The sequence below is a fragment of the Dipodomys spectabilis genome, unplaced genomic scaffold (assembly GCF_019054845.1).
Source record: "Dipodomys spectabilis isolate Male_0828 unplaced genomic scaffold, ASM1905484v1 ptg000019l, whole genome shotgun sequence".
NCBI lineage: Eukaryota > Metazoa > Chordata > Mammalia > Rodentia > Heteromyidae > Dipodomys > Dipodomys spectabilis.
The window spans coordinates 18,362,393-18,388,483 of record NW_024870696.1 but is presented as its reverse complement, the minus strand read 5'-3'; the positions used below and the strand labels follow the sequence as shown (position 1 = coordinate 18,388,483).

The 26,091-nt window shown below is 48.5% G+C and overlaps 1 protein-coding gene across 1 annotated transcript in view; it reads left to right on the top strand.

Moving 5' to 3' along the window:
• Positions 1–6,317: 6,317 nt before the first annotated feature.
• Positions 6,318–26,091, top strand: part of Tnn (tenascin N) — a 61,474-nt gene continuing 41,700 nt past the window's right edge. The window contains exons 1-6 of the mRNA XM_042674254.1: positions 6,318–6,726; positions 9,801–10,175; positions 11,153–11,416; positions 15,093–15,278; positions 16,309–16,398; positions 23,737–24,000. Coding sequence (XP_042530188.1) covers positions 6,318–6,726; positions 9,801–10,175; positions 11,153–11,416; positions 15,093–15,278; positions 16,309–16,398; positions 23,737–24,000 — 1,588 coding nt within the window. The remainder of the gene's footprint in view (positions 6,727–9,800; positions 10,176–11,152; positions 11,417–15,092; positions 15,279–16,308; positions 16,399–23,736; positions 24,001–26,091) is intronic.

The window sequence follows — 26,091 nt, the reverse complement described above, 5'->3', positions numbered from 1 at the left end:
AACATTAACGAGAGGTGTTTCTGTGAGGAAGTAATTCACTTCCCTAGGAGTACGTAGATATTTGCCTGATGTTAGACAGTTTTTCCTCCACTTCTGACTCCTGTCCTCTAAGCAGTACTAGGATTTGAATTCAGAGCCATGAACTTGCCAGGTTGGAATTCCACCACTTGAGCCATACCCCAGGCTTACTTTGGGCTGGTTGTTTCAGGAAGGGAGTCTAGTAAACTTATCTGCTTAGTCTGGCCTTGGCCCTCGGTGTCCTCGGCCTCAGCATCTTGAGAAGCTGGGATTATGGGCACGAACCATCAGCACCCAGGTTCAGAGGGAGCTTTTAAGGTGTTTCCTGGTACACAATCAGTGCTAAGAAAGTGATAGGGACTACCCTTTTCACCCATCGGAGGTCACACCTTTGCAAGGCAAATTAAAATTCAGCTGAGGAAACAAAACAAAGCGAGCCGGTGGCAAGCCTCAGAAAGTGACAGTTGAAATGAGAGGCTGATCAGAGGATATGCTTTGTCTTTCCTGCCTGTGGCAGAGAGCCAGCAGCCTCCATGGAAAGCAATCTTCAGCAAAAGAGATACTGCTTGGAGGTGAGTCATGACAAGCCTTTCCTAGGTGCTCATCAGATGGACTTCACTGACACAGCTATGCCCAAAGTGTGGCCATATTTAACCTATCACAGAGAGCACACCTTGCTGTCTGCAGTCTGTGAGCAATGCCTTGGCAGAGGGTTCAGTGCTGTGGATAAAATGGAGGTACTTGGCCGATGGGAGGCTTGAACTAGGAGGGAAGATGGAGGAGAAGGCATGCAGGGGATATGTAGTGCAGGGTGGGCCATGTTTAGAAAGCTTGCTTAGCGTTCCGAGCACTTTACTCTCCTGGATGAAATATTCAAGTCACAAGGCCCTGAGTCACCGGGGCCTACGTTATGGATCATTGGCGAACCATGATCAAGAGCGTGAAGAGAGTTTGGCAGTGACATTTGTGACATTTTCCTTCATGGTTCAGGGATGCCCACCCTATCATTTTGGGGACAGACTATCTTCTTAAGTGACTCCACTGGAAATTCATGATAATACGGTTTTTCTCATTTGCTTGCGGTTCATGGAAAAGACAGGATGAGGTAATGAGGGAACAGAGACAGTCCTGAATATAACTACATAGATCAGCAACAGTGGCTAGAAATTGGCTCCCGCTGCTGTCTTTGATGGCAGTGGTATGTTTTCCCCCGTCTGACTCAGGGTATGTCTTGTTTTTTGGAGAGAATGAGGGGACGTACAGGTCATCCAGCCGCAGGGGTGGAGAGTCCCTCCTCAACCTGACCAAGGCCTGGCCAGTCTCTGCCCCAGGGCACAGAAGGTCTTGAGGCTTCATTTTTTCCAAGGCTCATCTTGACTCTGCTCGGAGTAAGTGCAGACCCAGGGTTTAGTTTCTGATTCATTCATGTTTTCCTGGTTACCCAGTAGGCCTTGAGTTTCCTTTATTTGCAGAAGAAGCTCTCTCTGAAAAGACATATGGCAGAAAAAGCTACATTTTTGGTGATGGGGAAGGGACTTTTTCTTCCCCTCCTCACATATATAGCACATAATATAGAGATGAAGAACGCAGATCTAGAGTGGACAGTCTTGCTATGCGCTCCCAGCTGTACTACTTATTATCTGTGTGCCCTTAGTCAAATTAACCTCTCTGAGCACTTGTAACCAAGAATGCTCTCCATTGGCTTTCAGCATTTTGAAGATTCAATAAGACTAATGTTGATTTTAAAAATGCTGAAGTACCTATATCTAGTAAACACACACACACACATACACACACACACACACAATGTAGTGTGGTTGATATTTAATTCACCTCGGAATTCCATGCTATTCTGGGCTAGGAAGCTGAAGATAGGAGGGGATTGATACAGCCATTGCCACCTAGCGATTCCTGCAGATTTGGGAGCTGTGAACATTTGCCTGGGAATTAAAGCCACAGGGATAGATACAGCTACCAAGAAGAAATGAGGCCCCAGTTTAGAGCTCTGAGACTTCAGGACATCTCTGGAGCTCTGCAGAGGCATCATCCATCTAAAAGCATTCATTTGTTCCTCCTCTGCCTCCCACCCTCCCCTCTCATCCACTACCCCTCAGAGGTAAAGACACGATTCCCGGGGCATCTGGTTTCTGGTGCTTTCTTGCATGCACCTTTCCTATATGGGAATGATTGATCCTTGATTCCTTATAGCATCTCCCCTACTTTCCATGGGAAGTGACTCCTTCGTGGAGAAATGTATGACATGCGAAATGGTGAAACGCGGTGTCTTTGCAGGCCTCTCCCCTCCCCTTCCCCAGGGAGCTGGCTGCGGTATACGGTGGTGCACAGAAAACAGTGGGTGAAGTCATCGCTTCTGAATGCTACCAAACACAGCTAGGCTTTCCCCTGGCCTCATGTGGGAGAGAGCGCCAGCAGCTTCTCTTGTTTGCTTTTACCCTTGACAAGTCTTCGATGGAGGATTCCCCATCTCATCTTTCGAGCAGTCACACTTACTGCCCTGGAAAAGCTGAGCTTGCCATGGGGAGCGGGAGGGGCTGGCATTAGCTGGGACATCTCGTTCCTTTTCAGGGGACCAGGCGACAGGAGGTCTCCGACAAGAGCTTCTGGGGTTTCTCATTTCCGTGGCTTCAAAACCAACCACTGGGAAACGGGGCTTTGGGCAGCCTTGCTGTGGTTTATGGCAATACTCCCTGGCTTTTTTTTTTGCATGTGTTCAAGAACTTCTTCAAGAAACATCTGCACTCCATTTAGACCACTCACGGCTCCTGAGTGGTCTCAGGAATAATGAGCCATGGGCTGAGAGTGAGCCGTGGTGGGAAAAGGCAGCGAAATTGGGGCTTTCCTGGCTCTGTTGCTGCGAGGGAAGAGGATTTTGAACAGTGGAAACACTCATGCTACTGTGCTTTGGAGACTGAGGTTGCTCATGGGTTCAGGGGTCCAGGCCAGGGACTGGACACCTGGGTTTGTTTCTGAGATCTTGTGTTCATTAGTTGCATAATCAGTAGCACTATGCTCTCTGGGTCTCTGTCTCTCTGTTCCCAGCTTGAATAACAAGTAGAAAATTGGCTGTGTGATTGTCTTCTCATTGGAAAGCACTCTTTTTGTTGTTGTTGTTGTTGTTGGTCTTGGGGCCTGAACTCTGGGCCTGGGCGCTGTCCCTCAGCTCTTCAGCTCAAGGCTAGCGCTCTACCTCTTGAGCCACAGCACCACTTCCAACTTTTTATTTCTGCTTATGCGGTGCTGAGGAATCGAACCCAGGGCCTCATGCATGCAAGGCAAGTGCTCTCCCACTGAGCCACCTTCCCAGCCCTGGGAAGCACTCTTTAAAATAGCAATTTCACCAGCTCCCCCACTTCCTCTATCCTCTCACCAAAGTCCCACACAGAGCCCCAAAGCTTTCTGCTTGCTTTGGTCCTGGAATCACTGTTCTGAAGGCAAATCATTTGCCCTGTCAGAACACCAGTCCCCCTCTAGGCCACATCCATGCAGGCGAAGGCTGGAATCCACCGACAGGCACAGTGGGCCTCCGGCCACATCCATGCTGCTCGTGAGGAGTGGTGGTCAAGGACAGGAGAAAATGGACACCACTGCTGGGCGGGGAACGTTGTACTGCCATCATCTTACTGAATGCCTGGCAATGGCAACTGCTGCTGCTGCTAGTCTGGTGCCCCTTTGTGAGTTCTTCCTGCCGTGGGGTGGGGTACCCCTGATGAACTGTTTCCTTGTACTCCCCCCACCAACTCCCCCACCCACTCCCCCCATCCCACAGAACCTTGTCTGTCATTGATCTAGTCTTGCCTCTCCCACTGAGGTGTCCCCCAAGAACCTGTAAATTCCTCCTGGTCAGAGTCAGACTCTGGACTCTGTGTGCCACCTCCTAGTTACCCTAAACTTCCACTAGCGCAACTCTCTGTAAAGGGCGTGGACACTGATTGTCCACTGTTCAAATCCCTAGATGATAAGAAACGTCCCCGACCCTTCCCAGTCCCATCTGTAGTGTGCGAGGTTAGCGTGTGCAAGGTAGCACACAGAAAAGCTACAGCACATCATTCCTATCAAGAATCCATGCTGTGGATGACTGAAAGAGCCAAGACGGAGTAATGTAATATGAATGCCTGTCTCTGTCTGTCTGTCTGTCTGTTTCTCTCACATTCACACACACACAGAGTAACTGGAAAGAAGAGTAGGAAAGTCCCAGCACAAAAATGGTTAAGGTTTGAAGAGACAGAAGTGCTCATACTTTGGTTTGGTCATTACACATGATATGCATGCATTATATGATACTGCTGCACAAATATTATGTCTCAATAAAATAAATAGGTGCATTTCTGTTTAGTTCTGGGTAGTGGCACATACTTGGGTGCAGTGTATAGTTAATCTGCACAGACAAGGGAATGGCTAGGGACAAGCCTCTTCTTTAAACGCCTGTAGCTTTGTATCAGAAGGTCCTATTAAGGAAGACCAAGCACAGATTGTGATCATATGGATCTGGGTTGGAATTCTGACTCTGCCACTTCCTGGTAGGGCAACACCTGGTAAGAGGCTTTGCCTCTCAAGACTGAGTTTCCTTCCCCACTGAGGAGAGTAACCGTGGCTTCACACAGCACTGTGTGTGTGTGTGTGTGTGTGTGTGTGTGTGTGTGTGTGTGTGTGTGTGTGTGGTGTGTGAGTCATGGGGCTTGAACTCTGGGCCTGGGCGCTGTCCCTCAGCTCTTCAACTCAAGGACACTTGACACTACCACTTGAGCCACAGCGCCACTTCCAGTTTTCTGAGTGGTGGTTTATTGGAGATAAGAGTCTCATGGACTTTCCTGCCCAGGCTGGCTTTGAACCGAGATCCTCTGAGCTCAGCCTCCTGAGTAGCTAGGATTACAAGCGTGAGCCACCGGCGCCTGGCCACACAGCACTGTTGACCAGTGGTTATGAGGATCTATGCACCTTACCAATGCCTGGCACGTCCTGCAATCTGACAACTAACATTTACTATTTAATATTATTACATTACTATTATTTTATTATGTATTTTCTTGCTGTTCCTGGGGTTTGAATTTAGGGCCTCACTGTCAGTGATCAGCAAGGGGCAGGGGAAAGAAACCAAGGAATTGGGCTGAGGAATGAGGCAGTGGTGACGATGCTGCCTCCTGGTGGCTGAGCAGCAGCATTTCAGGCCTGCCTGGCCTGGGATGCCTGGCCCGCCACCTTTACAGAGATGGGTCTGAGGGTAGTGACAGCACCCCTCAGCCCGTGACTCTGTGCTCCTGCCTCCCAACGACCCCCAGATGAAGCCACCTTGGATCCTGTCCCTCAGAAGCTTACAGTCTAATGAAGAGAAAAGCTGTGTACAAGAGGGACGAAAGCAGGAGACCAAGAGGGAGGGACTAGTTCTCTCCAACTGCTTAGGAGCAAGAGCAGGCTTCCAGCTGGGGTGAGATGGGGGAGAGGCAGTAAAGAGGCCTTGGTGAATAAGTTATTTTTATTCATAAGGAAGTCTTCTGTTCCCCAGGTTCATATGCAGCATTGTATGAATTAGTAAATGTGAAACACTTAGAACAGTGCTTCTTTTATAGCAAGCACTCTAGGGGAAATCAATTGTTACTGATCTCAATAATTATTGGTATTATGAAGAAAGAATATTAGGGCTGCTGTAAAGACTAGAGAGAGTGGGTGTGCGTGTGTGACCAAAGCCTGGACAGTAGGCCTTCAACACAATAGGGTTGCTCCATGTAGATCCTACAAAATTAAGAAGGCATGGCTCAGTTGGTAGCGCGCTAGCCAATGAGCTAAAGCATCAGGTACTGACTTCCAGTTCCGGTCTTAGAAAGGAGTGAAGGAAGGGTGGGTAGGGAAGGGATGGGTGAGAAAGTTGGAAGGGGTGACATTGATCAAGATATCCTGTATCATAAACTGCTCTGGCAAATGGCAACTCCTTTGTACAACTACTTAAAGATAATAATAAAAATAAAAAGGAAGTGCAGACAAAATAGATAATAATAAAAACAAAAATGAAGTGCAGACGAGCCTAGATTGGAAAGGGAGGAGAAGGTAACCGGGTAGTGTAGCAAGCAGTATAAGCATAGACTGTGGCAGGGCAGGGCATTCTGAGCTTGGATCCTCAGGAAATAAAGGATGGACTCTTCTTTCTGCTCCTTTTTCAACCTCCAGTGGACAGTTAAAGTCTGGTAGAAATGCCCATCTCCCTCCACAAGTCTCATGGTTTTCTTCTGTGTCTTTTCCCTTTGGGTCTAGGCTTCGTGGAGCATCTGTTCCCCCTCTCTCCACGGATGGGTGTCCAGGGGACACTCAGCTTCCCTTTGGGGCTCCTGCTGGGCTCTGTGCTCCTGGTGACCTCTGCCCCAGCCACCCCGGAGCCTCAGGGCTGCAGCAGCAAGGATCAGCAGGTCACTGTGAGCCACACATACAAGATCGATGTTCCCAAGTCTGCCCTGATCCAGGTGGAGGCCGACCCGCAGTCCCTCAGCGATGATGGGGCCTCACTCATGGCCCTGGGGGAGGCTGGGGAAGAACAGAATTTCATCTTCAGGCACAACATTCGCCTTCAGACACCACAGAAAGACTGTGACTTGGCAGACAGTGTCCAGGACCTCCTGGCCCGGGTGAAGAAGCTGGAGGAAGAGATGGCAGAGATGAGGGAGCAGTGCAGTGCTCAGCGCTGCTGCCTCGGGGCTGCAGGTGAGCTTGCCATTGCGTATTCATTCAGCAAACACGTACTGAGCCTCTGTTACGTGTCAGGTGCTCCTTATGAACACTCTGTGATTCTGGTCTGCCCCCACCACTCACTCTGGGTTTTCTGTGCCTGGTGGTGCATCCCTGCTAATTGATTATTGGTACCAGCTCCAAGGGCAGCTAGAAACTTGGGCAGCAATGCCTTAGTGGTTACTGCTGCTCTGGGAACAGTCCTGGGGGTCATTTAGTGGAGGACACTATTTCTACTCAAAGGGGAGCTGGTGGACACAGAGGAAAAAGAGGGCCACATCTGACTTTAGGCCGATTCCTTCAGGTGCCTCATCTGTCTAAGGGAAATCGTTCTATCAACCAATACCGTTTTGAAGACTAGAGTTGGTATAATTGGATTCCTGGTACATAGTTTATATTCAGGAAACTATCACTTTTATGAGTCATAAAGGACTACAGTTTGATTATTTGATTTTGCAAATAGTGACATTTCTTCTGCCCCCCGCCCCCACCCCCCTCAGTACCGGGTTTGAAACTCGGGCTTTATGCTTAGCTAGGCAGAGACTCTACCTCTAGAGGTCATCTCTCCAGTTCTTGTGTCTTTTAAAAAAATTTATTTATTCATTTATTTTAATTATATTTAAGTAGTTGCACAAAGAAGTTCCCATTCTACAAGTACATGAGTACAAAGTGTCTGACAACACTGTCACCCATCTCTCTTAACCCTTCCCTTCCCTCACTTTTAATTGAGATAGGTGATTACATAAATTTCACCTATTTCACAGTGGAATAGTGATACTTAGAGTCACACACACATTTAACTTTCACAAGGCAAACTGTCATTATCATGGTCTATACAGTTTGTGAATTCTATGAGCTCTTGTGTCTTTTAAAAGCCTAAATTCCCCAGACGGAGGCAGGTGGCACAGATGTTTCTGTCTGAAAGAACTGCTATTAGTAAGAACCTTTCCTAAATGCCTGATACAGAAGCAGGTGCCAGGGACACTGCCAGGAAGAAACCAGCCTGGAACTATCCCCTGACAGACCCCAGCTTTGGAAACACCCCTCGGAAGGGAAGAAGGTACATTCTGAGAAGCAGAAAGGACGGAAGAGGGCGTTCAGTGAGTGGCTGCCCTTCAGCTGACTCTTGCTGGACAGGGTCAGGAAGAGGCCTGGTTAGACGCCTTGGTCCAGCCCTATGCCCATAATCCAGACGAGCTCTTCTTTAGCTTCTGGAGGTCCACTTCTCCAGGCTTCAAGGACAGGACCTTGCTAGGTCCAGCTCTGCCGGTAGGAAAAGATAAACTCCTACCTGCCTGGATCTCAACCACCTTTCCTAGGAGCCCTTCCCCCTCCTGCCCAAATGGAGCACTTAAAGCCTTTCATGGAAAAGCATTAAGTAATTGCCACCACCCACAGGAAGGAAGCTGGGGATTCGCCCAAGAAAGGAACGGGAGAAGGATTCAGTGCAGCTTTTTAGGCAGAGAAGGGAGAAACATTAGATCTTACAAGTCAGAGGCTTTGGTTCAGCAGAAAAGCTCAGACACCCAGTTTCCCTTACTCATCATCCAAAAACAAAAACAAACAAAACCAACAAGCGCAGGAATCACCAATCTTCCTATAACCCTAGCTGCTCAGAGGCAGAGGAGAGCTGAGAATCAGTTGGAAGGCAGCCCTGGCAGAAAAGTCCACCAGACTCTGATCTCTAGTTAAGCACAAAAAGCCCTAAGTGAGGAGTGTCTCAAGCGGTCACTGGCTTACCTTGAACACAAAGAGCTCAGGGACAGCGCCAGGATAAGGCACAAACAAAACAACAAAAACCAGATGCCTTCCCTTAAGCTTTTCATTCCTGATCAAGACTGGTGTGGCGGGCTGGGATGTAGCTCAGTGGCAAAGCGTTTGCCTAGCAAGTGCAACGTCCTGGGTTCGATCCCCAGTACCAAAAAAGAAAAGACAAAAAAAATACAGTTAAAAAAAAAACCAAACAAAGCCAGGCGCTGGTGGCTCACGCCTGTAATCCTAGCTACTCAGGAGGCTGAGATCTGAGGATCGCGGTTCAAAGCCAGCCCGGGCAGGAGAGACCGTGAGACTCCTATCTCCAATAAACCACCAGAAAACCGGAAGTGGGGCTGTAGCTCAAGTGGTAGAGCGCTCGCCTTGAGCTGAAGAGCTGAGGGACAGCGCCCAGGCCCAGAGTTCAAGCCCCACGGCCAACAAAAACAAACAAACAAAAGACTGGTGTGGTGTTGTAGCCCTCGAGCCACAGCTCCATTGCCAAGCTTTTTATGTTGGTTAATTGGCAATAAGAGTTTCTGAGACTTTGCTGCCTCTGGGCTGGCTTCAAACCATGATCCTCAGATGGCAGCTTCCTGAGTGGCTAGGATTACAGGCCTGACCCCCGCCCCCCTCCGCCCAGTTTTCAAGAAAGGAAAAAAAAAACCAAACCCACCATTTCCTATTGTTTCCTTCCTGCTTTCTTCCCTTCTTCCCTCCCTCTCTCCATCCCTCCCTCCCTTCCCCTCCCTCCCTCCTTCTTTCCTTCCTCCCTTCCTCCTTCCTTCTTTCCTTCCTCCCTCCTTCCCTCCCTCCCTCTTTCCCTCCTTCCTTCTCTCCCTTTCTCCTTCCTTCCCTCCCTCCCTCTTTCCCTCCCTCCCTCCTTTTCCTCTTTCCCTCCCTCCCTCCCTCCTTCCTTCTCTCCCTCCCTCCCTCCCTCCTTCCTTCCCTCCCTCTCTCCCTCCTTCCTTCCTTCCTTCCCTCCCTCTCTCCCTCCCTCCCTCCTTCCCTCCCTCTCTCCTTCCCTCCTTCCTTCCCTCCCTCCCCCTCCCTCCTCCCTCCGTCCCTCCCTCCCTCCTTCCCTCCCTCCTTCCCTCCCTCTCTCCTTCCCTCCTTCCTTCCCTCCTTCCCTCCCTCCCTCCCTCTCTCTCCCTCCTTCCCTCCCTCCTTCCCTCCCTCCCTCTCTCCTTCCCTCCCTCTCTCCTTCCCTCCTTCCCTCCCTCTCTCCTTCCCTCCTTCCTTCCCTCCTCCCTTCCCTCCTCCCCTCCCTCCCTCCCTCCCTCCTCCCTCCTTCCCAGACGTGGGCCGCCACTGCAGCGGCCACGGGCGCTTCCTCCCGGACACGTGCAGCTGCCAGTGCGCGCCGGGCTGGGAGGGCGCGGCCTGCGAGCGGCCCGCGTGCCCCGGGGCGTGCAGCGGCCACGGGCGCTGCGTGGACGGGCGCTGCGAGTGCGACGAGCCCTTCGCGGGCGCCGACTGCGCCTACCCGGCCTGCCCCGGCGCGTGCAGCGGCCACGGCGCGTGCGTGCGCGGCGTCTGCCAGTGCCACGACGACTTCACGTCGGAGGACTGCAGCGAGCGGCGCTGCCCCGGCGACTGCAGCGGCCACGGCTTCTGCGACACCGGCGAGTGCTACTGCGAGCCGGGCTTCACGGGCCTCGACTGCGCCCAGGGTGAGGCCGCAGCGCGCATGCGCCTGGGGCACCTGCCTGGCACCCCCGGGTCTCCAGGCTGGGTGGGGGGCGACCAAGGAGCACGTGGGGACCCCTAGAGCACGTCTCTGGGCCTCCGTCCGTGGGGCGTGGCCTCATGGGTCCAGCCGGATTTGCTAACGCGGCTGCTGCTGCTGGTGTGGGGGCCTGGGGTGTGAAGGCCGTGGGCTTGACTGGGGATCTAATGGCTCTGTGTGTGTGTGTGTGTGCACGGCTGGTGTGGGGGCCTGGGGTGTGAAGGCCTAATGGCTGTGTGTGTGTGTGTGTGAGTGTGTGTGCATGGCTGGTGTGGGGGTCTGGGGTGTGAAGGCCGTGGGTTTGACTGGGGATCTAATGGCTCTGTGTGTGTGTGTATGTGTGTGTGTGTGTGTGTGTGTGTGTGTGTGTGTGCACGGCTGGTGTGGGGGCCTGGGGTGTGAAGGCCTAATGGCTGTGTGTGTGTGTGTGTGTGTGTGTGTGTGAGTGTGTGTGCACGGCTGGTGTGGGGGCCTGGGGTGTGAAGGCCTAATGGCTGTGTGTGTGTGTGTGTGTGTGTGTGTGTGAGTGTGTGTGCACGGCTGGTGTGGGGACCTGGGGTGTGAAGGCCGTGGGTTTGACTGGGGAATCTAATGGCTCTGTGTGCGTGTGTGTGTGTGTGTGTGTGTGTGTGTGTGTGTGTGTGTGTGTGCACACGGCTGGTGTGGGGACCTGGGGTGTGAAGGCCATGGGTTTGACTGGGGATCTAATGGCTGTGTGTGTGCATGCACGCATGCAGGGTGGTGGGGGTATTAACTCCTAACTATAACTTACTAACTTCCTCCTGGGAGGGTGTCCACATATACCTACCTAAGTCTTCCTCCCCCAGGCCTACCATCCTGGGGTTGAGTTCACAGGCTAGGAGTGTCCCCCCCCTCCCCCCACACCTTGTCCTTTCCACACCTGTTCTCTTCTGCACGCAGTGGTGGCACCTCAGGGCCTGCAGCTGCTCAAGAGCACCGAGCATTCCCTGCTGGTGAGCTGGGAGCCCACCAGTGACGTGGACCACTACCTGCTCAGCTACTATCCCCTGGGGGAGGAGCCCTCCCTCAAGCAGATCCAAGTGCCCAAGGAGCAGCACACCTACGAGATTCCCGGCTTGATGCCTGGCACCAAGTACATCGTCACCCTGCGCAACGTGAAGAAAGACACAGCCAGCAGTCCACAGCATCTGCTGGCCACCACAGGTAAGGTGGGCCCGATGCCCAGAGGGCTCCAGGAGAGGCCCCAAATACCCTTCTATGTATAGCGTGGTCTGTTGCCCCACTTTGGGGTTTGAAAGCCAGAGCTGTAGCCACCTTCGATTCTGGAGAAGTCTCCAGTTGTCTCTCCCTTCTCCTTGTTTCCTGCTTAACGGGTCCTCAAAGCCAAGGGTGGCCAGCATCTAGATGGAGACTCAAGGAGGCCTTCTGTGTCCCTTTGGTGGCCCCACTGTCACACACAAGCAAAGCATATGCCTGTGTCCTATCCCTTCACCGAGTCTCCAAGGCCATTCAGCAAATTCAGGTCAGGATGTGTGGGAAGCTTCCGAAGCCATCTGTAACAATTAGATGCTTCTCCGCAGGGAAGAGAGGGCTCAGATGGGAAAAGTTGTTTATGAAGACATAGAGGTGGCCATTTTCCCAAGCTTACTCAGTTTGAGGTTAGCTAGCCTGCGTTCAAAAGTAAATCATCTATTTACTTTCACTTAAAGGTAGCTGTCAAGACCATATAGTTTTATAATGAGAGTCCTGGTTATTCAAGAGACTGAGACTTTGAAGATCAGAGTTTAAAGCTAGCTCCATGCTGAACATTCTATAAGACTCCATCTCTAGTCAATCAGAACAAAAAACTAAATGCTGGGTGCCAGCTGTTAGTAAGTATAAGGCCCCTGAATCCAAGTCCCTGGAATCAGGAAAAAATAAATAAAAGAATGATTCAAAGTGATGCCATTTTATTCATTCTTTGTACATTGTTCCGAAGGCCTTTAGGTGAAAACAAACAAACAAAAAAGTTTGAGCCATGTTGACATACCTCTGTAGTCCTGACACTTGGGAGATTGAAGCAGGAAGTTTATGAGTTCAATATCAGCATGAACAATTTTCCCCTCCTTTTAGGAGCTTGCCCCTAGAAGTAACTGCTTGGTGGATTTTCTAAGTAACAACTTAGAAAATCCTTATTTCCCCATGAAAACTCTTAAAACAGCTTAAATTTTCAAGGGTGTGAAGACATCTAGTGGCTAAGGACTTACCATGTGCCAGGTACATGATTAAAAAAACAAAAAAATGCCCCACATCGACCCCTTTTTGGCCTAAAGTCCTTGAGGAAGAGGCTGATGGGGGGGGGGGGGGGTGGAATATGGACTTACAGTGGTCACTGCAGAAACATATGGCTGTCTTTTTTTAATTGTGAGAAAATGGTGGGCTAGGATAGGACAGTGTTGAAAAGTGTCAAAAGAGGCTTGGCAGTGGAGGCTTGGCACCATTTGTGATTGCCTTTGTCAGCACCCTCCAGCCCAAAATGCTAGAAAAAGCCCCGTAGTTGAACCGGGTCGGTATGCCCTTCCTTTCAGTATGGGAAGAGGCACACGTGGAAAAAGGCGTGGTATGGCAATAACAGAGTGAAAGAAAGGACATGTTATAGATTTCGGACTTGGGCTAGATAATTCAGGAGAAGCTTAAGGAAAGCACAGTTTTGCTTTGGATCGGATGCTCTCAGAAATGGGGATAATTCTGTGGTTGGCGATCTTCACGAACCATTTCTAGCAAGAAGACACACTAGAGGGAGGCTAGAGCTGTGATTGGAAAGAAGAAGCCATGTGTTCGAGTCAGAAGTGGGGGTGCTCTGTCACCTGTGTGAGCTGTAATCCTGTTTGTGTCTGGGGATAGATAAGGCCTTAGAATGGCCTTGTTTTGTCTTGATACTAATATTCTGTGAGATGCTTTGTGTCCATGGGACAATAGCAAACAGCGGTGAGAACCAGGCCAGGTTAGCTGCTCTTGTTGGTGATTGCATCTTTCTACAGATAGGCGAGTGTCCAATCTCTGAGGGGAAGACAGGGACACCTGTTCTGAGAGTCTTAGCAACTCTTCTTGATGTCTTGGATGAAAGACCTATAAAACCTCTCTAGTGTGAAGCTTGTCATTCTGTCTAATCCTAGCCACGTTAAATACAATCTTTCCTGCCCGTCAAGGATAGCTCAGACCAAGCAGTATGCATCCCCATAATCGGAGCATTCTTTGAGGATTTTTTTTTTTTTGGGTCCTGTCGTGGGGCCTGAACTCTGGGCCTGGGCGCTGTCCCTCAGCTCTTCAGCTCAAGGCTAGCGCTCTACTACTTGAGCCACAGCTCCACTTCCGGCTTTTTTCTTTTTGCTTATGTGGTGCTGAGGAATCGAACTCAGGGCCTCATGCATGCAAGGCAAGCGCTCTACCACTGAGCCACCTTCCCAGCCCAATCGGAGCATTCTTACCAAGCCCTTGCCTTTTCATTTGTGAATCCCTCCATGTTCTCTGAAGCCTTGCAGGACTCATTGCACGATCCTTGAGTCACCTTTGCTACTCTACTCTTGAATTTCATCTTTGAGAAGAGTCTAAAACAGAAGCCAGGGTTCTGTCAGGTGGAAGCTGGAGGTGAGGGGACAGACGAATGGCTCTGAGAGGCTCTTTATCCACAAGGTGCTCAGATCGCAAGCGCCTGGAGATCACCAAGTCATACCCTGCCTGTGCGAGTGCTCCCTGTCCCACAAATGGCCCACTGGCATTGGATAAAAAGGTCTCCACCCACCGACGCAAGGCTGAGAATCTGAGGAACTTACCTTCCCTAATCCAGACTTGAAGGACAGGCTCTATCAGTCTGAGATCTAGCCGGTGGCATTTGAAGTGCTCCCCAGAGACCCCAGTCACCCTCCAAAGGTTCTTCCCTTAAGGCACTATCAGTGACCCCTTCCTTTCCAAGTGGAAGGAAGAGCGAACATTTAACCTAAGTACTTTACTGTGAGCAAAGTCATGTGGTAACTCCTTTTGTAACTCCTTCTAGGACAAGGTAAAGCAGCATGAGTACCACAGGAAGGATACATAGAAAGACCAAGTTAAAATGCACTCCCTTTAGTTAAGTGCCAGTGGCTCATGGCTGTAGTCCTAGCTGTCAGAGAATTGCAGTTTGAAGCCAGCCTGGGGAGAAAAGTCCTTGAGACTCCACCCCCAGTTCATCAGCACAAAAGCCGTGCTGGAGGCATGGCTCAAGTGGTAGAGCTCCAGCTTTGAGCAAGCAAGCCAAGCAAATTCAAGGCCCTGAATTCAAGCCATGGTACCAGTCAAAAGAAAAACAAAAACACCTACTTTATAGATTTGCCTTGGGTTAATTCATATAGAAGAATTTGAGAGTCAAGGGCTATAATTTGGAAAGTGGAAGAAGGAACTAGTTACAGCGTAAACATACTAAAAGAAATTGAAATGCATTTCCTCAACTTTACGTGGAAAGGCTTAGAAGTCTCTTCTGAGGATGGGGACTCCATAGCCAGCCAAAGGGGGAGCAGTAGTGTAGACTAGCTGGGCCTCGAGCTGGGCTGTGTGGATACGGGCCTGAGAGACTTGGCCAGAGTTTAATTAGCAAGGTAGCGTAACCTGCCAGGACTTGCAGGGGAGAAGGGGAGGAACAGAGGCTTCCTAGGAAGACAGACTACCCTCTGTGGAAAATCTGAAGACTAACAGAGAGTTCCTATATGGGCAGCTCTAAGTCCCTTGTTAAGGACTATGTCCTGGGCCAAAACCAGCTCTCAGAGTGTCAAGAAGAGCAGCTGACTTGGCACCCAATGGCCGGTTTCAGACCTGTGGGACCGCAGCTCTCCATGGCTTTCTCTTACCCTCTGTGTCCCCTGCCTAGATCTCGCTGTGGTAGGCACTGCCTGGGTGACAGAAGAGACTGAGACCTCCCTGGACGTGGAGTGGGAGAACCCCCTGACGGACGTGGACTACTTCAAGCTGCAGTATGGCCCCTTGACAGGCCAGGAGGTGGCCGAGGTGAATGTGCCCAAGAGCCGCGACCCCAAGAGTCGATATGACATCACGGGTAAGAGCTAGCCCTGGGAAGGCGAGGGGCTTGCTGTGGATGCTGGGGTAGTGGGGGTGTGCACTGCGTCCTAAGCCTTAGAAATCACACTTGAACTCCAAAACTGTCCTATATGGAGCCTACTTGGAAGGCCTTCAGACACTCCCAGACATCCCAGAGCACTCCACTGAGACATTCCAAAATGTCCTCTCTAGTCAGTGCACTCTCTTGTCTTAGGATGGATTTGATGATGTGCAGACATTCCATTTGGAGGTGTGTGTGTGTGTGTGTGTGTGTGTGTGTGTGTGTGTAAGGTTATGTTGGGCCTGAGGTGGGGACTCCCTGGATCACCTGGCTCAGATGCCTGAGCTGGAATTCAGAAAAGGGGATTCTGGGAAGTCTATGCATATTCAGGGACCTCTTTAAGAGAAGTAACATGCAGTGGTGAATACCCAGTTAGGCACAGGGCTGTGGAGCGCGCTGGGGTGAATGAGGGACCTGGCGGCTGGCTGGCTTCATGGCAAACCCTCCTGCTCTCCACTCTTCCGATTCTTTCTTGAGAGCAAGCATCTCTCATGCTGGCGTTTGTTTCCCGTTTGCCGCTGGAGCCTGGATATTAGTGCTATGAAGAACCACCGTTCACACTTCATGCAAGAGACAAAGGAAAAGGAAAGAGGGGGGGAGGGGAATCTAGAAAGATTATTCCTAATAGTTACAATGAGGAGATAGAAAGTAGTGAGAGAAGATTGATTGTTAGAAGCAGGAAATCATGGAGGCTAAGACTAAATCTGGAAAGTAAGTGCTAGATGGCCCAGCCAGAGACAGCAGGTTCCTGGACTTCATGCCACCTGTTCCAGCCCTCTCCTGACCAGGAACCCTTCCACGAGCCCTCATGTTCCAACCCTGCAGCTCTTCCTCCGCCTAGACTGTTAGTCTTGTGCAGAGAGAATAGTACCCATCTCGCCCTCACAAGAGAGATCCAAAGGTGAACAGGGCTGGTTGTAGGGCTCTGGAGCCTGTCCTCGCATCCACACTCCCTGCTTGTTTTTAGGTCTGAAGCCTGGGACAGACTATAAGATCACAGTTTTTCCCATGAGAGGCGGGCTGGAAGGCAAGCCGATTCTCCTGAACGGCAGGACTGGTAAGAGCTACTTGGTGGCACTGTGGATATTTAACGATGTTTGCACTCTCTTATTTCTCATAGCTGACTCTTGTGTGGGTAAAATTCTGGCATTCATGCGTGGCGTTTTCGTCCCTTCATATAGAGACAGCTACACAGGGAGGGGGTCAAAGGAGAGGAGGCAAACTCCTTTTTCAAATCTCTCTTGCCATAGAAAATCTTCTCCAGGACCTCAGAGTTAAGGAAAAGGACAGAATTCTGACATATTTCTATTTATTTTAGTTGTTTCAATCATGGGGTTATTCTTCTAAGTTGTTTTTTATCTTTGAGCTAGGCACACAACTCCAAATTACCTAGGGACAAGTGAACTATAATGGTGTTTCTTATTGGAATTGTATTTTTCCCCCCCTGAGGTCTACACTCTGGCAGTCTGCAGTGAAATGTCAGGAGATGTTAAAGACCCTGGTGTGGGTAGAGTTAGAATTTGCATATTGAGAAAATTTATGACAAAATTCTGAAAATCAGTAATTTGTAATTGATCAATCAGAAAGTAATCGGAAAGCATACCTATGACTTCAATTAGCTTAAGTTGAATTGTGAACCTCTTGAAATAAATCTGTGCCTCCTGCCTACTCAGGATGGAGCTGTAATCTAGACTACAGTGGAACAGGTGGAGTCTCATGCTTAGAGCCAGCGAAGGAGGGATCTTTGAATCTGAGTCAGTCTTTCAAAGTGATTTAGGTCTAGGCTGGGAATGTGGCTCAGTGGTAGAGTGCTTGTCTAGCATGCATGAAGCCTTGGGTTTGATTCCTCAGTACCACACATACAGAAAAAGCTGGAAGAGGTGCTGTGGCTCAAGTGGTAGAGTGTTAGCCTTGAGCAAAAGAAGCTCAAGGTCAGTGCCCAGGCCATGAGTTCAAGCCCCAGGATTGACCAAACAAAAAAAAAAGTAATTTAGTTCTTCACAGCTCAGTGCTAGAAATGGCTAGTTGGATGAGTGAGGATGCTATGGGGTGAGAATTGAACTCACCATCTCAGCTGCTGCACAGTGATAACGTCATCCATCCTTCTGGGCTCTGCTATACCCAGGCTTCTCAACTGAAGCCTCAATGCCCATATGAGATGCCATCTCTACGTGAGTTTCCAGAGCATTTAATTGCTATGCAGCCTTGAGTTGCTAGTTAACCTTTCAAGTACATTATTCCAAGTAAAATACTAGCACCCAGGAAGTGTTTTTATTGTCAAATTATATATTCTCAAAGCTGGATGAGATATTTTTATTGGACTGCAAATAAGTCTGTGTGTTCTACTCACATAAAATGAAAAGATACTGTAATTTCTAAGGTAAAAAAATATTGTCAAACCTGTCTAGACTGTTCATTAATTTAATAGAAAACAGGGTCTGTTTTCTCCAAAGGTTTTTTTTCTTCTTTTTTTGCATTTCACAAGATGGAAAAAGGCAGTGGAATTTAAGAATAGTATAAGCACATTCAGGGATAAGGACACAGTTCAGGATTTTCCATTTAACCAGTCACTCAGTGGAACTTGTTAAATCAAAACCCTTGAGACAGAAGGATATGTAAATAAAAGTTTATTGAGCTGTTACAGCTGCTAGCCAGAAGGACAGAGCTGGTCCTTGGACAAGTTCCTCTAACTACTACCAGCAGCTAGGCAATTGGAAATATGCCTGAGGGGCCTAGAGCCAAGGGTAATTTTAGGCAGTTTGGGGAAGGAAAGCATAATTTCTTTACATTGATTGTAGATAAAAGGCATGAGATTATGCCAAGCAGGGAAAGCTTTGAGTTAGAAAGGCTAGCCATAAGAAGTGCTTGTCGCTTCCTGGCGGGTTAACAGTGCTGAAAGTTTATAAGTAGATTGGGCATGGTGGTCCCTGAAGTGAGGGAGCTGGAATTGGAGTCAAGGTTTCTAGATACATCCAACTGACGCAGTCTTATTTTTGTTCGCCCGCAGCTGTTAGCTGATCAACTTCCCTCATCCCTTACCCTCTAACCTTCAGCCTTTGTAATTTAATTGAGGATATCTCAGGATTTTTCTTTTATCAACCTAATATCAATGGAAAAGAAAGGGCTAACAGAAAATTCTCCTCCAATCCATTAAAGTGTGGAATGCCTCCTTGAAAGGCACAGCTTCAGAAGTGGGTCAAGTTCAAGAGCTGGGAGCTGAGGCTGGCGAATGTCTTCAGAAGGGATGGGCCTAGACTTCACCTTACATGGCAGACCAAGCCAGGGCTTGGTGGTACAGGCCTGTCTTCCTCATACTGGAAGGGCTGAGGCAGGAATGTTGGGGAGATGGATGGCAAATCCTTGGTCCCACAAAGAATGCATGGGTGGTCACACCTAGAGGCATCTTTAGCAGAGTGTATTTAAGACAGAATCAACCATAAAGCAATAATGCACTCTCAAAGGAAACTATTTAGAACTATTAAATTGGGATGTTTGGCAGAATGTACCCAAATGTGATCCTGCACCCATTTCCTTCCCCATCTGTCTACCCCAAGTGAGAAGGATGGAGAGTTCAAGACCAGTCTGGGCTACCCAGTGAGACCCTTTGCAAAAAGAAAAAGAAAGGAAGGCTGACCCTAACCAAGAGGCAATGAGCTGGTCTCCACCCAGCATGTCCCTTTCCAGGCTCCTTCATGTTCCAAGTTGAACTGTCAACGTTCAGAACTAATGTACAATCATCCAACCGAACACTGTGGGTGAAAAATAACAACAACCTCCATAATTTGAGTAACTGCTGTGAAACTTCTGGGCCTTATAATAGTATTGCAAGCATAACAAGTTCTTAGAAATTGCTTTTGCTAAAAGCACTGACTCACTACTTGGGCTTGCCAAATGTCCAACAAATAACAAAAAGCAGGACAAAAACTTAGCATCTCTGCCTCCATTTTTCATCTTTCTCTTTTGCTCTGAGTCATTCTGTCCTGCCGTTTCCTTGGATTCCAGAAATACCAGGTCTGTTGGATGAACATCTTTTGACAAGAGTCAAATCTGCCTCCATCCCCAGGCACCAGTGACTTTCTTCCCAGTGACCAGACCTTCCTGACCAATCCTGAGATAAAGATCCTGAATATCACCATCTGACTGAGTCTGCTTAACTATGCATGTGTCCTGTCCCTTCCTTACATAAGCATGTCTGTACCTTTTGAAGACTGGCTTGGGGACAATGAACTCCTCTAACTGTCCTTCCCAGCGTGGCTACATTCAATTAAATCTGCTTTCTTTGCCTTTTATTACTACTCATCTCTCTAATTGGCATATTGGGATGGGTGCCAGGCTTTCTCTTTTGCATCTCTTGGAGCTGGAGTTCTTGCCCCCAAAACTCCAGTAACCTAAGTATTGTTATTGCCATTTTACATATGGGAAAATGAATGCTTACCAAGTTTAAGACACTTAGGGTGAACAAATGAGTGGCTGAGCTGCCACTTGGATCCAAATCCAAATCAAGAACTTTTCTAGAAGTAGAAGCAGAGAAGAATAGCAGCAAGAGGGATTGGTCACTTTCCATTGTGGCCATTATGGAAAGATGGCTACGGAGGTCTATGCAAACATGACCACAAGAGGCAGAAGCACAGGAGGGACCTGTTCTGTGAACTCACCTTCAGATGGGTGGTGTAGATCCATCATGACCCTCAGCCTCATATCCCTGTAGAGTTTGCATTTGACATCATTTTTCTACTGCTCAACAGATCAATTCACAGGTGACCACCATGAATGTGGAATAATCAGGTTTTGCAATTTCCATCTCTTTGAACAAGGCTTACTAGTATTCTAACATAGGTACTCAATGGTGGCCTACGAAATCTTACAAATCTTGCCTTGAATCTCTCTGACTTTGAATGGCTTGAGAAAGTTCTACCAGAGCTGCCAACGTCTGGAAAGTAGGAAGTTGCAGGTGTATGGTGAAGAGGAAGTTGGAGGCAGGCCACTGCAGCTACTGGAAAAAGTACTTAATGGCCCTGACATTCTTGGTAGAGGGGGAGGTTTTGTCTCACAGAGGTGACCTTTTCTAGCAATCTGCCATATCATATTGTGCTCTCCTTTTCTTGTACCTCAGCATTTGGCTACTATCCTTGTTACAGGCTGAGAATGACCACGGAGAACAGTGAAGAGACTCTTTATGGCTTAAGCAATGAAGCAGTTAAGAGAAAGGGCATTGGAAAGGAGCAAAGAGCTCTAAGTTCTAGGCTGCTCTGAATCTAATTGGCTCTGTGAGCTTGGAGAAGTCACAACTCCTTTCTGGGCTAAACTCCCAAGTCTCCTACAACTCTGGCATGCTATGTTCTATATTTAGTTCCTATTCACAGCCAAGAAGCCTTTTTTCTGGCTCTACTCTTACCAAACCCAGGCCAGGAAAGCCCATCCCAAGGATAAACCAGCATCTGAGCGAAGAGTACTGTGAGAGAGTGGCTTTCCTCACTGGCCAAAGAGGAGAGAATTGGGAACTTTGTCTTACAAGTCAGCTTCTCAGCTCTGAGGAGTTGATGGGCTACAAATCTAAAATATGATTAATAAAGGAGAGAACTAGGCTAATATAGAGGAGGGATATTCATGCCTTTGTTGGAAATGGGCAGAGATCTTTTAGGAACTTAGAGACCATCTCTTTTTCCTTTTTTGTTTTTGTTTTTGGTTTGGTTGGTCCTGGGGCTTGAACTCTGGACCTGGGCACCGTCCCTCAGCTCTTCAGCTCAAGGCTAGTGCTCTACCACTTGAGCCACAGAACCACTTCCAACTTTTTCTGTGTTGTTTATTGGAGATAAGTCTCATGGACTTTCCTGCCTGGGCTGGCTTCAAACCATGCTCCTCAGATCTCAGCGTCTGGAGTAGCTAGGATGACAAGCGTGAGCCACCCATGCCCGGTTAGTGAGGATGTTCTTGTAGTCTTACTTTTCTAGTCCCAGTTCATTCCTAATTTCCCCAGATGGAGAGAGGGCCTTTGGAGGGCTCGCCACATCCCTCCCTTAGAAAATGCAGAATTATTTCTTATGCAGAGAGGACAAAAGGGTAGGGAGGGAATCCTTATTGTTACGCATGTTTTCTCCTGAACATGCTCTACGAGCCTGCTCATTCTCCTCACAGAATGTGGCCGTTTATCAGCAAGGGATACTCAGTGTTCCAGAGGCCACAGGCCAGGACCATTTTCTTTCCTCATTTGTCTCTCAAATTCTACTGCTGCTGGATTTCAGATTATAATAACTTCTCACAGCATACTTCAGTTTACTTACAAACTATGATCAGTATCAGTAGTGGCTTCATAAGAACTGATTGATGATAGTGGTACTTAGGATACAGTGGTATAACACAGAACTATGTGCTGTGCTAGAAAGGAAAGAATATTGGCCCATACTCCAGCCCAGCCTTGAGCTAGTGATCTCTTTCCTTAGCCTCTAAACTGCTGGGTTTCAGGCTTGTGCTATCACGCCCAGCTTGTTGTTGTTGTTGCTGTTTTTTAAAGTAGACAGCTGGGCATGTTGGCATATACCAGTAACCTCAGCATTTCAGAAGGTGAGGCAGGGGAATGTGAGTTTGAGGTTAGTCTTGGCTACATAGCAAGACCCTGTGGAAAAACAAAAACAAAACAAACAAAAAATGTCAAAAAAGCTAAGGCCAGTTGCTCATGCCTGAAATTCTAGTGACTCAGGAAGCTGAGATACAGAGGATTGTGGTTTGAGGCCAGTCTGGGCAGAAAAGTCCATGACATTCCATCTCCATAATAACTAGTAAAAGGCAATGTGGAGATATGGCTCAAGTGGTAAAATGCCAGCTGAGAAAGCAAGCCAAGCAAGCACAAGGTCCTGAATTTAAACCCTTGCACTTCCCAAACAAACAAACACAAAAAAAACAAACTCAAACTTCAAACAAAACAGGGGTGAGGGGGTAGAGAGAGAGACAGAGAGAGACAGAAAGACAGAGATGAGGGTGAGGGAGATGGAAAAAAAGAACAAAAATCAGAGATGTGCTGGGATAGGTGGCTCACAGCTGTAATCCTAGCTAATCAGGACGCTGAGATCTGAGAACCATACTCTAAAGCCAGCCTGCATCGGAAAGTACATGAATACTCTTTTTTTTTCTTTGTCAGTCCTGGGGTTTGAACTCAGGGCTGGGCACTGTCCCTGAGCTTCTTTTGCTCAAGGCTAACACTGTACCACTTGAGCCACAGCACTACTTCTCACCTTTTCTGTTTATGTGTTACTGAAGAATCCAACCCAGGGCTTCTGCATGCTAGGCAAGCACTCTACCACTAAGCCACATTCCCAGCCCCCATGAGTACTCTTATCATCTCAATTAACCACCAAAAGCCCAGAAGTAGAGCTGTGGTTGAAGTGGTGGAGTGCTAGCCTTCCACACAAAAGCTCAGGGACCATGCCCAGGGCCTGAGTTCAAGTCCCAAGACTGGCACAACAAAAACCCACAAAAGCACAACAAAACAAACAAAACCAGAGATGCAGAGCCCCTCTAAAGTGGAATCTCTGGCAGGTACTGAGTACCTGCTCAGTGCTGATCAAGTCTGAAAACCCCAAGGGTTAGCAATGGATTTCTAAGATCAAGAACTGAGGCTGTATTATTGGGAACTACATGTACATCTATGATATGACTGGCATATTGTCCTGGGTTGGCATGGATTTTATTAATTACTGCAAAATGGCATTACATTCCCTGGCATGTAATAGATGCACAATGAGTTGTGAAACAAATGAACTATGCTTTGAAAATTTTTCTTTGGAAATAGAAAGGGACTTTATAAAGTGCCAGATCTAGAAACTGTAGTTTGGAAGGACGCTACAGGAGAAGGATTTTGTTGGTGTTGGTGTTGGTGGTGGTGGTTGTAGGGCTTGAGTTCAGGGCCTTGGCACTTTCCCTGAGCTTTTTTGCTCGAGATTAGCACTCTACCACTTTGAGCCACAGGTCCACTTCCAGTTTTCAGGTGGTTAATTGGAGATAAGAGTCTCACAGACTTTCCTACCAGTCTGGCTTCAAACTTCTGATCCTCAGATTTCAGCCTCTTGAGTAGCTAAGATTATAGGCATAAGCTGCCAGAACCTGGCTAGAAGTTTTGATTGGAAGAGGAATTTCAGGAATTCAATCTGGGTACCTAAGGCAAACACTTTGAAGGAATTATCCTTCCCAGGGTTCAATCTAAGAGTTTCCCCTAATGGGTTCAAGTAATTCAAAAATGGATTGCGTGTCCCAATGTAGGGTTTAAACGGAAGCCAGTTACCCCCACCTCCCCTACCAGCTTGTATTATGTAGACTACTGAATTAGGTCACACAAATTAGATTTAAAGCATCCATGATGTTGACCCGCCATTTTTTTCTCCTCTTGTGTTTCTTTATGAAGAAATTGATGGTCCAACAAATGTGGTCACTAATCAAGTGACAGAAGACTCAGCGGCAGTGTCCTGGAAGCCCGTGAGGGCTGACATAGACAAGTATGTGGTACGCTACATCGCTCCAGACGGGGAAGCCAAGGAAAAGGCGGTACCCAAGGACCAGAGCAGCACTGTCTTGACCGGCCTGAAGCCCGGAGAGGCGTACAAAGTCTTTGTGTGGGCTGAGAGGGGCAACCAGGGGAGCAAGAAGGCGGACACCAAAGCGCTCACAGGTAACAGAAGAGGAAGACACGCCAGGCTCCTTCAGGGCAGGGAGAAGATGGATGTGGTGCATCTGAGGTCGCTGGCATCGCAGTTTTGTGTGCAGGGGTAGAGGATACTTGCAAAAGCAATTTTGGATTTCACAATTATGGATTTCCCCCCCCCCCCCCCCCCCCTTTAACCACAAATGGAAAGAACTAGACTTTTTATTTCATATACAAGGGGATACTTATTTGAGCTGGAATTCAACCCTATCAGAGCGAAGTAACACTTTCTAATTTTCTTGTTTTTGAGTATGTAGCTAGAATCCCACCTACTCTGGAGGCAGAAAGATCGTGAGTTCAAGGTCAGTATAGGGAGTTAGTGTGATCCTGTTTCAAAAGCAAGCACAAAGTGGTAAAGACCTAGCTCAATTGGCAAAGGACTTGGGTTCAATCCCCAGTATCCACAAACAAAGGAACAATAACAGACAGCGGGAGCTGGATTAAAGGAAGAGGGAGTTGTGGTGAGTTTGGGTGCGGTATTGCCACTGGAGGGGAGGTGGTTAGGCATGGAGCTGAACTCTGGGAGGATGAAGGCAAAGTTCGTGGTCCTTGTCTATATGGTGTTGTAAAGTGAAAAGTGGAGAAGCCACATTTCATTCTTATTTTTATTTTGTCGGTCATGGGGCTTGAACTCTGGGCCTGGGCGCTGTCCCTCAGCTCTTCAGCTCAAGGCTAGCACTCTACCATTTGAACCACAGCACCACTTCTGGTTTTTTCTGCTGATGTGGTGCTGAGGATTGGAACCCAGGGCCTCATGCATGCAAGGCAAGCGCTCTACCACTGAGCCACCTTCCCAGCCCGGAGAAGCCACATTTTGAGAGGTCGAACCTTGGAGTCTTTATTGGAGCACTAGTTGTCTGCAGGCAGCCAATTGCTACAAAGGTCTGCAGTCTGCAAATACACTTTATACAGTTAGGAAACAGGCCAGAGAGGAAAGAAAGAACAAAACCAATGCCAATCAACCAATTCAGCTCCAATGGAGAGCTGAAGTGGGAGGCCAGGTGACTGTAGAGAGGCCAGAAGACAGGAGACAGGACGCTAACACAGAGACATGTGGCATGGTGTAATGGCCCCCAGTGCTGGTCTGGGCCTAAATGGGGTCTGGGATGGGGGCAGGGCACAGGAAACTCCCAGTCCTAGGCACCGGACTGACAGGTTCAGTAGCCTATCAGCCAAGGGCTCCCCTCTGCCTCCAGGGATTCAGGCAAGGCCATCACCTGGGAGGTGAGGGCTTTACCTTCTCCCACCATGAAGACAAGATGCCAGACCCTATCATCCATCATGTGGCCAAGATGGCACTGGCCAGACCTGGTCTCCCTACTTCAATGGTATTCATAGTCCTCTGATTAGAGAAGACCATGAAAAACATAAAATACAGTGAGTTATGTACTACAAATACCAAATTTTCTTGGCGCTGTGGGGACCTAATAAGTAGATACCCATCGGGTTGTCAGAGGAGGTGACACCTGAATGGAACTCCCGCCATTAGCAGTGGAAGTAGCATATGCAAAAATTTCAGGGAGACTAATGGGGCAGGGTAGACCTTTTTAAGTATTGTTCATGGTGGGCAGGTGGGCAGATGGATAGGTGGTACAGTAAGGTAGGTTGAGGCTAGAGTGTTATTGTCAGCTCAGAGTCCCAGGAGCTAGGTCATTTGTCCTTACGTGAAGCGTGTTCTGTTTTTGTTTGTTTGTTTGTTTTTACTGATCCTGGGGCTTAAACTCAAGGGTCTGGGTGCTGTCTCTAAGCCTCTTTGTGCTCAGGGCTAGAGCTCTACCACTTGAGCCAAGGCAGCACTTCTAGCTCTTTCTGAGTGGTTTATTGACAATAAGAGTCTCACAGACTTTTCTGCCCAGGCTGGCTTAGAACCACGATCCTCAGATCTCAGCCTCCTGAGTAACTAGGAGTAACTGGTGTCTGGCTGACTCCGTACTCTCTAAGACCAGTCTTTGCATGTGGCTGTACATGGTACTGAGCTGGTTTACCATGCCTGGCAAGAGGAGGTGTGCAGGTTTGAAATGCATTTGCTTCTCAGGAAGTTCAGCTTTACAAGGAACT